Here is a 13530-nt window from a genome sequence, read left to right as displayed (position 1 = left end):
GCTAAGATATATTTAAATCAAGTAAGTAAGTCACTTTATATAGCACCTTTCAAGAACAGAGAGCTCACAGAGGAAATTATGCATAATCATACATACAGACATAAAACACAATAAAAAACAGAAATAGAAAAATTACACAAAGGCGTGTCTAAACAAATAGGTCTTCAGCCGCTTTTTGAAAGTGAAGTGAACAATTTAAACATGATAAAAGTTTATTCAATATAACTTCTGAGATTTTTCAGTGCAGTGAAATGGGCTGTCCTTCATTCCCCAACTAAAGAACACAAGTTACCAGAACTTTCTTTTCTTATAATGAATCACAGATTAAGATTCAAAGTCATCAGGACTCACTCACCTTTGTTGAAGCAAGAGATGAGCTTGATTTGTTTGCACAATTTCAGTTTTTTACTTAAACTGCTGATCATTTCAGTTTTTAATGTCCAACAACTTGTTATTCATGTCAAAAAGCACATGTTGTTTTTTTTTTACAGCGTTCAACTGTGGAGCCTGTTTTGTGAAAAGCTTCTTTTTAAGAGGAAAGGGTGGAGGGTTGAAACACAGAGAGAAAGATGCATCTACAAAGTCAACCAGCTGGATGTACTCTGTCTCCACGTCACTTTTAACACTGAACAGATTTCCCATCACCATGTGGCAAGCTTGTCAATTTCTAGTTAGTTAAAAACAAGCAGCATTGTGAGCAGTATTTCCATGTGTCGGGTATGCATGCATGTGTGTGTGTGTGTGTCAGTACTGCTGGCTGTCTCCTAAATCTGGTTGCGAGCTCGGCACAACATGTTTACTTCAACATGTTTGGCTGTAGTTGGATGCAGCACTTTGTAGGAAGAAAAGGTCTCATGTGGGATTTATTATGTTCTTACATACAGCATGTTTTCGTCGGTGATGCATCAGACATGGCATTTGTTGCCCAGAGGCTTTTATAATGTTGTCAGCTAATCTGTGTGGTTTATGGGCGGCTGGCAGACCTTCATTTTCCTTTGAAGTTATTTCTGTTAAATTGATATGTGTTTTAGTATAACGGTGTTCTCATCTATCACCTCAGTGACAAGAAGAATCTATCAACTCACAAATAATAACAGTGAATGCAACATATCACTTGGATACACAGACGCAGAACATTTGCTTTGTTATAGGATACAGGTTCATTTAAGGTGGCAGCATGTTTTTTAAGATCACTCAAACAAACTTACTCGTACTGTAGGACGTTTTTCTTGCAGTGTCTCATGCGTGTTATGAATAACTGTCATTATGCCCAACCATGAGGTGATTTTTTAAATTTTTTTTTCAAGAATGAGTGAGTTGTCGGTCGTAGACAGCTAAATAAATTAGCCCATTTTGCAGAAAGTGAATTTTGTTAAGTAATCAGGACTGGCAGAATCCAATAGAGGCTGTGACCTAGTGCAGTCACTGTAAGCAGTCCCTTTGCCTGTTTAAGCAAACGGTTCATTTGCCTTTACATCTGTCAGCAATTAGATGTAATTATTTAAGCCAACAAGGGCAGCTTCAAAGGGTAAAATCCATCCCACAATGCCACTCGGGCTGGGATTGTTTTCAGAACAACATTATTTTCCCTCTTGTTTGTTCTCATTTGATCAGGACAGTCTGTACTTCATCTTGTTTCGCAGTACGCTTTGCTTATTCAGGTTGTCACCACATGGTTAGCGTGCATGTTATCTTGCTTTTGTTTCGCTTTACAGCGAAATCTTTGTATTCATATTCCTCTAAACACACCAGACGAGCTGTCAGCTGACGTCGGCGTGTGAAATATTCCTCTATAGGTTTTCACATTAAATTCTGCGCTCTGATTCAGTAATACAACAACACAAACACTGCTGGTTTACATCTTTCTGCTCCCATTAAAGGGCCACTTTGCCTGCTCTGCTTACTCAGTGATTAACATGAAAAAACCCAGGCTGACAGGCTGTATCTGCTTCTCATGTTTATTTAATCAGGGTAAATGTTGTGGGTTCTTGTGGCTCATGCTGAATATGTTTGTTTTTCATTAAGTCCTGTGCTCTGCTGGCGTCTCTGCAGAAGGTCTGATTTCCCTCCTTAAAAAAAAAAAAAAAAAATGCACACAGGAGACATGTACACACACAAACACATATAGCGTCACAAATACAAACGCACATGGATACAGAGCTACTGACTTTAGTGCTCCTTTTGGACAGTCTTGTAAGATAGTTTTTAAAGAATAACTCCCACGCTCTCCGACAGGCTGGGTGTTACAGTATATTGTCACTTTGGACACGTCTCATTTTCTCAGTGTTATTGTGGCTAGAGTGCAGCCGTCTGATGGCTGTCTTTGATACGATATGTGTGGCTCACAGCGCTTTGTTTTATTTGGTCAAATCAGTTGTTGTGCTTCTCTCAGGACCTCTGATAAGACCGAGAGATACAAATGGAACCTGGTCGCTGAGATCTCCAATTACCCCCCCCCCCCCCCGGTCCCGTCTGCGCTCCCAGAAAGAAAAGAATCTGTATTCGTTGAACAGCCAGACACAACTAGGAAATCAGATCGTCATACACAGGATATCCCCTTGTGTTTCTTTCACACACCCTCCTGACTCAAATGGAAAAAGTACTATGATGAGATTAGTGTCAGGAAATTGGCTAGGCGTCTTTGTGTACATGAACAGTGTGTGTATGTGCATTTTTTAAGTGGACACTATCCTGTCAGGCTCCGCTATTGTTGTGAAGAGCTATCACGAGACAGAAGGAAACGAACGCAGGTGAACAAACACCTTGTAGATGGCTCTGTCTGTCAGGGGAATTATTTGCTGCCTACCTGAAAAGCTTTACTAGCCTCAGACAACCTCCCTCCACCCACAGGCCTCTACATATAATGCTGACAGTAGCTCATTCAGCTGCACCTGAAAATACTCAGCAGCTGTGTGTGTGTGTCTGTGTGTGTGTGTTTGTGTGTTTTTATGCGAGCGCCTGCATCTATTCCGAGACTCTCAGAAGGGAGGCAGAGCTTCAGACTGTGGTTTTAGGAAGAAGTGAGCTGGAAAAGGTTCCAGTTTTTGAAGTTCAGCCTCAGACGCCAGTTTGCACCTCCAGCTGCAGCTCCACAGAGATGACACAGCAGTATTGATGTTCCAGCACTTGATCTTGTCTGTCATATTAATTGCAGATAAGTAAGTGTCCCTTTAGTCCATAACCTCTAAGTCATTTTCTCTTTTCTTACTGAGTCTGTCAAACATTTGTGGAAATGCAGGTATTTGAACTGCATCGGGACTGTGGGAGAGTTATGATGATGTCCTCACAGCTCACAGCAGCAGTAACTGCTTACATAACCTATTTGTGCAGCACAGACACAAGACGTTTCTGTTCTCGGTTCAGTATCAATCTCAAAATAAGATTTCCACCAAGTTACACTGACGCATTGTGTTAAGAAATCGTTCTAGATATAATTGACAGTAGCCTTGAGACATGTACCATTCAATAGTTACACTTAACCTCCCAAAACTCACATCGCCATATTTACAATAGCTGTAATCAGGCTGGAATTCATTCATTCAAAAATTACGAGCATAGAATTTCTGCCTCAAGGATTTTCTCACCTGTTTACAAAACTTGATGGTGAATGCAGCTGGAGTGTGTGATTATGTGTGATTCTTCATGTATTGTGCTGTTTTTATTCACCACTATTAAATCAGCCTGAATGTGGTCAATAGTTAACATCGTAGTTAGTTCTACTGTATCCTCAAAACAAAATTAATATTAAAATAGTTCTTTTTTGGGGGGAAATTCTCTTTCCTACCCTTGAACTTGAGGTTTTTGTGTGTGTATCCAGGAGCTGCAGCGTTCTCTAGCAGCTCCACATTCTTATCGGATTTCTCTGAGCTGCGGGTCAACTTGCCGGATGGACCGCTGAATCATTTTCAGTAGGAACCTTGCTCTTTCCCTGCAAATCTATTTTCTTACAACTCTCGTCTCATTCTTGAAGGAAAGTAGATCTCCTCGAGCCGCTTTGTGTTCCTCCGTCTCTTTTTCTCGGTTGTTTGAGGAAGAGGCGGTTTTTCAAGGAGCGTAAACTGAAGGCTCTGAGAAAAGACTAGTGCTGAAGTGTACACGGATGTCCATATGCTTGTCTCACTGGTTGAATTCCTCATATGTTCTGCATCGGAGCATGTGTATTCAGCATTGTCTCCATACTGCCAAATGTGCTGTAGACCCATTTGGCAGTGTTGCTCGTCCAGGTTGGCCAGTTGTATTAGCTGGTGCCAGCGCTGGCCAATGCTCAGAAGCTTCAGCCACTGGTACATGGCTCTGTGGACAGATAGGGTCACTCTCACTGTAGTATTGTCTGTGTTTATCAGAACTGCCCTGCTTTGACACAAAGGATTATTATTTTAATTATTTTAGACATTAATTTACAATCAAAACTCTCCAAAATGTGTTTTTAAGCTTGTTCCCTTATTGAGTTACATTGAGAGAAATCTAGCACAGTTGGTTACTTCTCTCTTTCTTCTCCAGTTATTGTGATCTATATCATGTACAATCCTAATAGTGTCCCCGCAGCTAGCTTTGAAGATTCTTTATGAGGCGCTGGGCCAGTCATTACCATATTTACATGACATTCTAACCTGAGTTTGAACCATTAAATCCCATATGAAGCAGTTCAGCTGCTCTAATCACACCTGTAATTGGTTACATCACCACAAACAGCAGCAGTGAATTACCCAGCAATTTGTTACACCCAACACTCAGAGCTCGCTTAATGCTATTTCACACCCACTGAAAATGTGATAATCAGGTCAAGGACTCCCTAAAGAATGAGAGACAATTCACTGCTCAACTTAACTAGGTAGCTCAAGTTAATATGGGCTGTTGTCCTGGAGTACCCCACAAGGAGAGATTATACTTATCAGTCTTTATTAACATTCATTAGATCTCCAATTATTGTTTACTTTGTCTGTTGTTGTGTAGAGTTTGCTAATATTGTCAGCCAGGCAGATCTGGGACTTGTGTGTCTGTGTGTGTGTGTGTGCGCAGATGCACTTTGAGCCAGACGCTGAATGCAGCACTATCGTGGGAGGCCACATTCATAAGCCTCCGGTGCGTTCAAGTGCTCTCTCTGTCTCTCAACATCTCTGTCTGTTCCTCTTTTCTGCCACCATCCATGCCTCTCTCTTTTCCTCTCTGCTGGGAGCCCAGTTTGTGTAAACTAATTAAACTGTCTCAGTCAAGTTGATCAGACTCTTTGATCAGCCTCTCACAGGCCTGTCTGTTTGGTCGCTCAAATGCCAACAGGCTGTTAGAGACCAGAGAAGGTCCAGCTTTTTAAATCTACTGCAGTAGACATTGAGTTCAGAGTGCTCAGGCACACAGGGGGGGGAGACAGTGGAGGTTCTCCAAAGCCGTGTTCAAACACAAGACAAAGGAGATTGAAGAGAAACAGTGGAAACAGCCATGGGAAAGGAATGAATGAAGTAACCCCCCCAAAAAATGTATGAGAAAGAGCAAAGATATGAATAAATTAGAGATGATGGTTGCCTAAAGGATGCAGCTAGTGTGCTAGTGTTATCAAAACTATGTGAAGTTATATGGAGTTTCATATAGACACAGCTTAGACTGAAAGTTCTCAGGTGTTTTTACAATTTGTTGAACATGAATACTATATATAGAAGATGTTTCGAAGAGTTAAAAACAACCATATAAATGAGAATTTGGAGAATTGAATTAGACATATCCCATTACCTCACACATGCTGCAATGGTTATTGAACCCCGCTCCTGGAATCATCCGTTGACCGCACTCTGTCCCTTCAATTCATCATCTTTATGCGCTGACTCATTTCAGTTTATTATTTTAAACTGCATTTATTTTTTTGGCAAGCATAGCTTTCCATTGTTTCATTCAAACTCTCCCTGACTGTGAAAGTAGCAGCACAGACTCTACTGTTCCACCTATTACCAGACTAAACATGGTGGATGTTCTGGAGGAGCCTCTTTCTCGCAATTCTACTGTATATGAATTGTTAATGAGCGGTTGTGGAATATTCAGCAGAAGAAATTGCACGAAGCACACTAAAGTAATCTACTGCAGGCAGCTTCTTTAGATACTTTACAACTGAAAACAGTTCACATTTTCTTCCTTCAGTGTATGTGCACGGGAGGCTTTTGAGTTTCCACATCACACTCGTGGTGTACCGTTGACCAGGATTGGCTCCAAACTAGTTGTGAGATCATGCTCTCAGGTGCACGTCTAAAACTCTGAGTCAAGGTGAGGTGAGAGAGAGAAACTTTCCTCCTTCAGCAGATGAACGTGAAAACAACTTCTGCACATGCATCATTCTGCACAGAGAAGCTCAAACATCCAACTAAAGTATTAATAAGTAAACTACATTTTTGTCTGGAGGGGAACTTTAAGTAGTAAATGTCTGATGTAAGATTAACAACAGGATGTTTGAAGGTAACAAGTTTTTATCTCTCATTAGATGCGGTACATTATACAGTCTTTGTAAAAACCGAAAATGTAACAAAGGTAATTAGAATAGTTGCCTACGGGACTGTAACCTGTTGTAAGGATACCTGCAAACCATTCATTGCCACTAAATGTCAGTTTAATTACTTTGTACACTGCCAGACAATCACAGTAAGGAAAGCTAGTGGAGAGGGAACCATATTGAGCAATTACTTTCCTTTCAGTATCATCATAAGGCACTGAAATAAGGAATTTGTCTCGCTATTGTTCAGCGAGCAGGCAAAACATATTGTGCATAATTTATTCCCGGCAATCAGTTGGTTTTGAGGCTTAGAAGCATGCAGAAAGCTGGCACAATGGAAGCTCTCTCAGCCCCATCATAACTTTGTCGCTTATTCTGTGCACTGACAATGCATGTCATGTTGCATTATTTGCCTTGGATGGGTGTGGGCGGAAAAGGCAAACAAGATTAGTTGATGCATGCACTTGTTTTTCTGCGAGGGAATCGAGGCCTTTAGAAATGGTTTAGTGAGTCAGTGCCAGTAGCACACCCATCAAACTCATCCTTCTGACAGCAGGGCATATCTGTAACACCGGTTAAGTAATTCTCTACAGGCACGCTATGGTTGCTCCGAGGTGGTCCATCAACAAGTAAACTGCTCCTGCTTGAGATGTGGTGGATTTTTTTTTTTTTTTCTCAACAGTATTTTGTGGAAAATCTGTCTTGATTTCATTCCATATAAACACTGTACACCAAATATGAGGCACACAGTAGTTTCTGTGGGCTGTGGGATAAATCCTGGACTGATGCAGGGTTTTGTGGACTGGTGCTGAGTCCAGCTCAAGTGCTGTTCAATACCCTTAAAGATGTTACTGGCAAAGAGACTGAGGCAGTGTTTTTTCTTAAAACCAGAGTGAAACAAAGTAGAAAAAGATGTCCCAGTGTGCATGAGACAAATGTGAGAGAGTCCATAATCCAGTTGAACCTTAATTTAGTCCAAACTTGTGATAACAAAGGAATTAGCAAAATAATCAGTCATTTAGTGGAAAACTGGCAACTTTTCAAGTAGGTCAGGGATTTAGAAAGCATTAAATGAGGCAAGATGAGGAAAAGAATACTGGAAAAACACCAAACTGTGTCAGAGTTAGAGTGCAGAAATAAACCTCCTGGTTAAAACTATAACAGTACATGCTCAGACAGAGTGTTAGCCCTTTCAGCTACAGTAACACATCATACATGTATTACATTTCTTGACCTTTGTAGTGTCCACGCTCCCATACCTCAGTGGTGTGAATCCCTCTACACAGACACGAGCTCATCTCTCCAGCCTCGCTGTTAAAATGTTGCAGAGTATTGACATGTCATTAGTGCAGCTGTGGCAGCTTTGCACCTTTCCCTTCAACAGTCGGCCTCTACACTGATGGCTGCTTCACCAGCTTAAATTCCTCCCCGGGGGTATTACCATCGGTCCACAATGGAGCAAAACAGGTCAGCCCTTCAAATAACAAAGCTGATGTGTTCAATAACTTTTACTGTGGATGGCTGTGATAAATCACATACTCTCTCAGCAGCAGATGAGTTGTTGTATTGATCAGCACTGTCAAACTGTATAACCTTGTCTGTTTGGAGATACATTGTAATATTCTGGTAGCGGCTTATCGTATGGTTTTGTTTTCTCTATGAAGAGAAATGTCTTGTAGATAGTTTTTATTTGTTGTCAGGCTAACTGAACTTAATTGTTCAATATTGATGTTTTTTGCTGTGTGGTAAACACAAACGCAATCAACATTTCTTATTATCTTTGTCTTCTCTACTTCAGACTAAGCTTGAATGTTGTTTAGAGTCTTGTAATGTGTTATTTATGAAGCAAAGCCAGTATACATCGAACTTTTAACCATTGTTGTATTACTTTGGATGTGAAACAACATTATGACAATTTTACATGTATAATTACAATTTAATTGGAATCAACAAAGACAGAGATGTGTAGTGTAGTAGTGACAACTACTGTGGCAGCAGAGACATGAGAAAGAGGCTCCATCTTCACAACTAAGAAGCAAAGAGTTTTTTCTTCATTGCCACTGTAAATATAATGGTGTATGAAAAATGAAAATATGAGTTGTGATTAAGAAAATAATGAAAAGATTTACATTGTGTTAGGCAAACATTTGGCCAAGTGCTCTGTGACACATACCACCTAACAGCAACACAGCCAGGGACACATTCTGTCTTCTTCTCATTATTCCTGTTGGCCTCTCTATTGTATACTTTCAAATAACAGCAAAGGCAAAAAATAAATCTTAAAAAGAATCCCTTTTTGTTTTGCCGTTCTTTGTGGATGAAAATATTGTATTTAAAGCCTTTCTGCACGATTGCTTCTCAATTTGCACTTGCACTGCACTGCTTACTGTAGAGTGGAGATTTGCTATCTGTCAAAACAGGCTTTCATGAGTGGATATTCAGCCTTTTTTAAGCTCTGGTAATGAGCAGGTACAGGAATTTAATGAAACATTGATTTGACTGTTGATGAACCATATGATTACAGAATCCTCTAAGGGCAGCTGCACAGCTGATACACGCTGCAAAACACATTGCCAACGCTGGTGATAAAATGTTTGTTTTAGTTGTAATGTAAGCTCTCTCTGCTACCTTTTCTCTACAGAAGAACATGACGCTAAAGCCCCAGGAGTCCAGAGACAACCAGGCAGGTCCCTTGCACAAGAAAAAGCCTGCCAGGGTCCCCAACGGCCTGAGCCTGGAGCCCTGCAAGAACAATCACCACCATCACCAGCCTTCAGACCAGGAGAACAACCCCCGCGTGGCACACACACAAGGAAAGAGGAAGAAGAAACACCTGAGCAAGAAACACACCATGGTGAGTTTAACATATCACACTCTATTATTATAGTGATCATAAGTACAATAACTTTAGCATATACTAGCATTATGAGCTGTCAATACGGACAAAGTCTTTTTGACATCCCACAATGTCACTTATTGTAAGAAAATGAAGTGTCCTCAGTTTAAATATATGAGAGATCATCTCTTGCCTACAAGGTTCTTTTACAAGGTTTCAGCAGAGCACCTTGTATTACCTCATCATTTTCCATGATGCTGAGAAAAATCATTTGGAAATCAGTTGTTGATGGAATAACTTCAAGTCTTATAAATACTGCGGCAGCTCTGCTTTCTTCCTCTCGCTTTAGCGTTCGCTTTGTTTTGATGCACCGAGTGTGTATGTGTTATATCAAATCTGTAGTCAAGGCAAATGTAAAACAACTATATTTTAACACAGGCCTCTCCCGGGGGGGTTTGAACAGTTCGTCGTTCAGTCGACAGGCGCTAGAGTTTGGATGGATGGAGATATTTGTCGGAAAAATGTAGCAGCTAGTTGTAAGTGTCTCAGTAATGTAATGTGCATCCAGGAATTAGAAGGTTTTGAGACTTTTCATTGGCCGTATGCTGCTGCTGTTGTTTACAGCCTAGAGATTGTTAAAAACTGAATTAATACAGGAAAACAGAACCTGTTCAATTGTTACAGCTGTAAACAAACTGAAAGGCTTCTGTAATTGTAGTTTTAATAACTGTGGCTGTCATGCAGGCACTTGAATATGTATATTGCATTATATAGTCTATATTATACAACATTTACAATGAGAAGCAACAAGGCTGTGTAGAGCATGTCAAACGCATTGAAAGAGAACAGTGACACTGTAGCAATATCTTAATGTAGCAGCCAGTTTACAGCGTATCAGTGTTCACAGCTCTGGTGTTGGTTTAATGACAGCCATTGGTTCTGCTGTTGGCTGTAGGGAGTCAGTCAGTCTAACATTCTTTAGGTATTCTCACAATATTTGATACACAGTCACACTCCATGAAGAAACTGTTTATATTATGATAACAAACAAGCAAAACTCATTTGTGGAAAAGAAAAATGTCGAACAGAATATATAGACAAACTATCATCCGGATCACAAGTAAGATTTGAAAGTGACATCACATGCATGTACAGCACACCTGCGACGAGCGCTTTCGTGTTTAACTTGCATCGGGGCTTGTAGTTGAATGAAGTCATGCTCCACCAGTGTGAAATATAGCTTCAAGGGTATGTGAGTGTATATCAGTGTATGCCTGAACATATTTTTGTGTGTAGCAAGGTGACAAGGTCACTAATGAATATTTATGGTACACTGATGCAGCTGTGTATCTCCACCAACGAGGACTATCTGTTATACTGTGTATCTGTACCCACTGTTTATACACACACTCACAAGCAGAGACTAAGAGGTGAGGCTTTACCATTTCTCTGGGGGAGGGTCAGTCTTCTTGAGCTGCATATTCAAGGATGTGTTTGTTTGGGTTGCTGCAGGACAAGCAGACACAAGGGAATACAAAGACACAGGTTACCAGCTGCACCATTTGCTTAAATATACTATTGACTCCACAGTGGTTTTGTAGCACCATGCATGGTGGTTTATTTATTTACTTTGGTTCCACCTTTGCCCAGTTGGTTCTGTTGATTTGTGGGTTGTGCAGGTTGTAACACACACAAAAAACATTAAATGACTTTGTTGCAGTTCAAGTATATGATACCTTCACTATCTACAATAACACTATAAAACAAATTCACACCCGTATAATCCTACAGATGTTAGTTTTCTATAAGGTAGTTGTGGCTGTGTTGTTGCTGCAGCTGTCCTCTGATTTTAAATAGATGATCCCCTCAGCCTCTAGTCATCAGTAATGTGTCCCAACGGCTTTGAAAGGTTCATATTTTGAACAGGTCACGTGACAGATAATGTACAGTAGTTGTGTGAATGCAGTGTAGCAGACCTCTGTTGTGAGGGCCACCACTTCTGCCTGTTTGTCATGTCTGTACCGGCTAATAGACAGATGGTGCTACCCGCTAGTTTCAAGGTTGTCTTATACTGCTGTCATAGCTGTGCATACAGTACAGAAACCACTGCATGTAGTCATATATGCGTGAATGTGTGTTGATAAATATTGTTCATCTGCTCCTTGTATTTGTGTGTGTGTGTGTGTGTGTGTGTGTGTGTGTGTGTTAGATACTTTGGCAGGTGGCTGTGGTTGGCTGTGGTCGTGTATTGGTCATGAATGGTGTTTAGGCTATTGGCAGCGGGAGCCCAACCCCGATCTCCTGAGCACACACACGCTCTCACACTCACACAATTGCAGATGCATAGAGTGGGTGAGAATACGCATACGCACGCATACACACGGACACATCCACCACATTCTCACCCACTCTCTTTCTCACCTCCCTTTCTCACCTCCCCCACCTACTTACCCACATATGTGCTGACACACAAACAAGCATTTACTTAGCATGTGTTGCCATAACCCTCCACACACATGGCAGGTGGCTGTGACATGACGGCAACAACACTGATGGGTTAAATGCAAGGTGTTTTGGCTTAGATATCAGTGAGAACCCTCTAAATTACAATGGTTTCCTTCTTGGTAATCTCAGTTATAATGAAAAGTTATTAAAAGGATTATACTACAGATGGTAATGATAATGTGTTTGGCTTTGAGGACAGCTAATGTCCAGACTGTTGCATAGCAAGACTGTGACACAGTCACCCTTTTCAGCAATGAAAAATAGTTTTTTGTTCCTTGCAAGATGCAGATAGACCTATCAACCTTGGCGCTCAATAACACCCTAATCTGTCACACTTTATGACATATGCATAATTGAAAAGATCATCATCTGGTCCTTACGCCACCCCTTTTTGTCCTTTCTGAAGAAAAACAAGCCGCAGAGTTATCTCGCACAACTATTATCTTTTCTTTGGCTTCACTATAAATAAACGTTAAGGCATTGTCCTCCCACAAGGTTACGTTTTAAATGTCAGAGGTCTGTCTTAAGGTTTAATTCTCCATTTAGAAACGCTACAGTCTGCAGAGAGAGAGCCTGTTATCAGCACTTTTTGTTAGCTCTGACTTGAAGCGGAGTGAGGGAGGAAGAGAGGGAGAGAATTTCGTGTTGAATAAATAAAAGAGGCGTGTTTTTTTTTTTTCACCCTCCTTTTTTTTTTTTTGTTCCCCTTCCAGCCGAGCTCACAGATTGCAGCAAATGTTTTCGATCTCTGGCTCTGACCCAATGTACTGAACTATGAGATATTGTAAGCTCAAGGGTGGAAAAAATAGAGAAATGTTTATAAGCGCCTCTGACATACAATCGCCTCACAGAGAAAAAAGAGCCCAGATAGAGGAAGCTTCAGCAGAGATGGATGAGAGTACAGTAGCTAGCCACAAATTATATGACTCTCTAACTCTTCTCTTCTTTTGTCGTATTGGAGGGAGCTTTTTTTTCACTGTTTTGTTTTTTTATGTTTTGTTTAATTGTCTCATGTGCTTTATTCAATCCAGATATTGAGAATATGACTTATGGCTACATCTATTGCAACTATAAAAAAAAAAATGAATCAGAGACCTTAAGGGTTCTCACCTTTCTGTGGTCAACTCAACGAGGCTGAAATCCTTTCCAAGCATGCAACCACAAACAAATATGTTTCAATGTAAGTGTTGTCTCTTTGTGTATGAGGTTTTTGTGTGTGTGTGGTAATAAGAGGTCAGTATCTAGAGTAGCAGGGCACGGCATTCAATACTGAAAGTGTGTGCGAATGAGAGTGTGTGCCTATTTATGTATGTGTGAAATCAAATGAGATGCTCCGACTAACTTGCATGCGTGTGAGAGCAGCAGCAGGTTACAAACAGGGATTGTTAGAGAGTATGATTTCTCTGAAAAAGACAGTAGATGGATACAATGGAGTTTTCCAATTAGGTCATGTAGGATTACAGCAGAGTGCATTAGTACTTGTCTCACATATCCGTTGTGTCAGACTGTGGTTTTAAGCTGTTTTCAGGAGCCCAGCTGGAATTTAAAGATGTGTACTCGCTTCACAAAACATTAACAAACCCCGAAAGAAAAGCATTTTTTCGTCCTTTTGTTTGTTTGTTTGTGCATGTATCCTAAGTGATATCTGGGACTGCATTTTGTAAACGTAAGGAAATTTTGCATCTCACCATTTTGTTGCACCAGTACACTGTCTGGT

The 13530-nt window shown here is 40.6% G+C and overlaps 1 protein-coding gene across 15 annotated transcripts in view; it reads left to right on the top strand.

Moving 5' to 3' along the window:
* auts2a (activator of transcription and developmental regulator AUTS2 a) overlaps nt 1-13530 on the top strand; it is a 479781-nt gene that overhangs the window by 226730 nt on the left and 239521 nt on the right. For all 15 annotated transcript variants that reach the window (XM_044369937.1, XM_044369938.1, XM_044369953.1 and 12 more), the window contains one exon: nt 9114-9326. In XM_044369937.1, the coding sequence (XP_044225872.1) occupies nt 9114-9326 (213 nt within the window). The remainder of the gene's footprint in view (nt 1-9113; nt 9327-13530) is intronic.

The sequence above is a fragment of the Thunnus albacares genome, chromosome 13, assembly GCF_914725855.1.
Source record: "Thunnus albacares chromosome 13, fThuAlb1.1, whole genome shotgun sequence".
Taxonomy (NCBI): domain Eukaryota; kingdom Metazoa; phylum Chordata; class Actinopteri; order Scombriformes; family Scombridae; genus Thunnus; species Thunnus albacares.
This window is presented reverse-complemented; position numbering and strand designations above follow the sequence as displayed.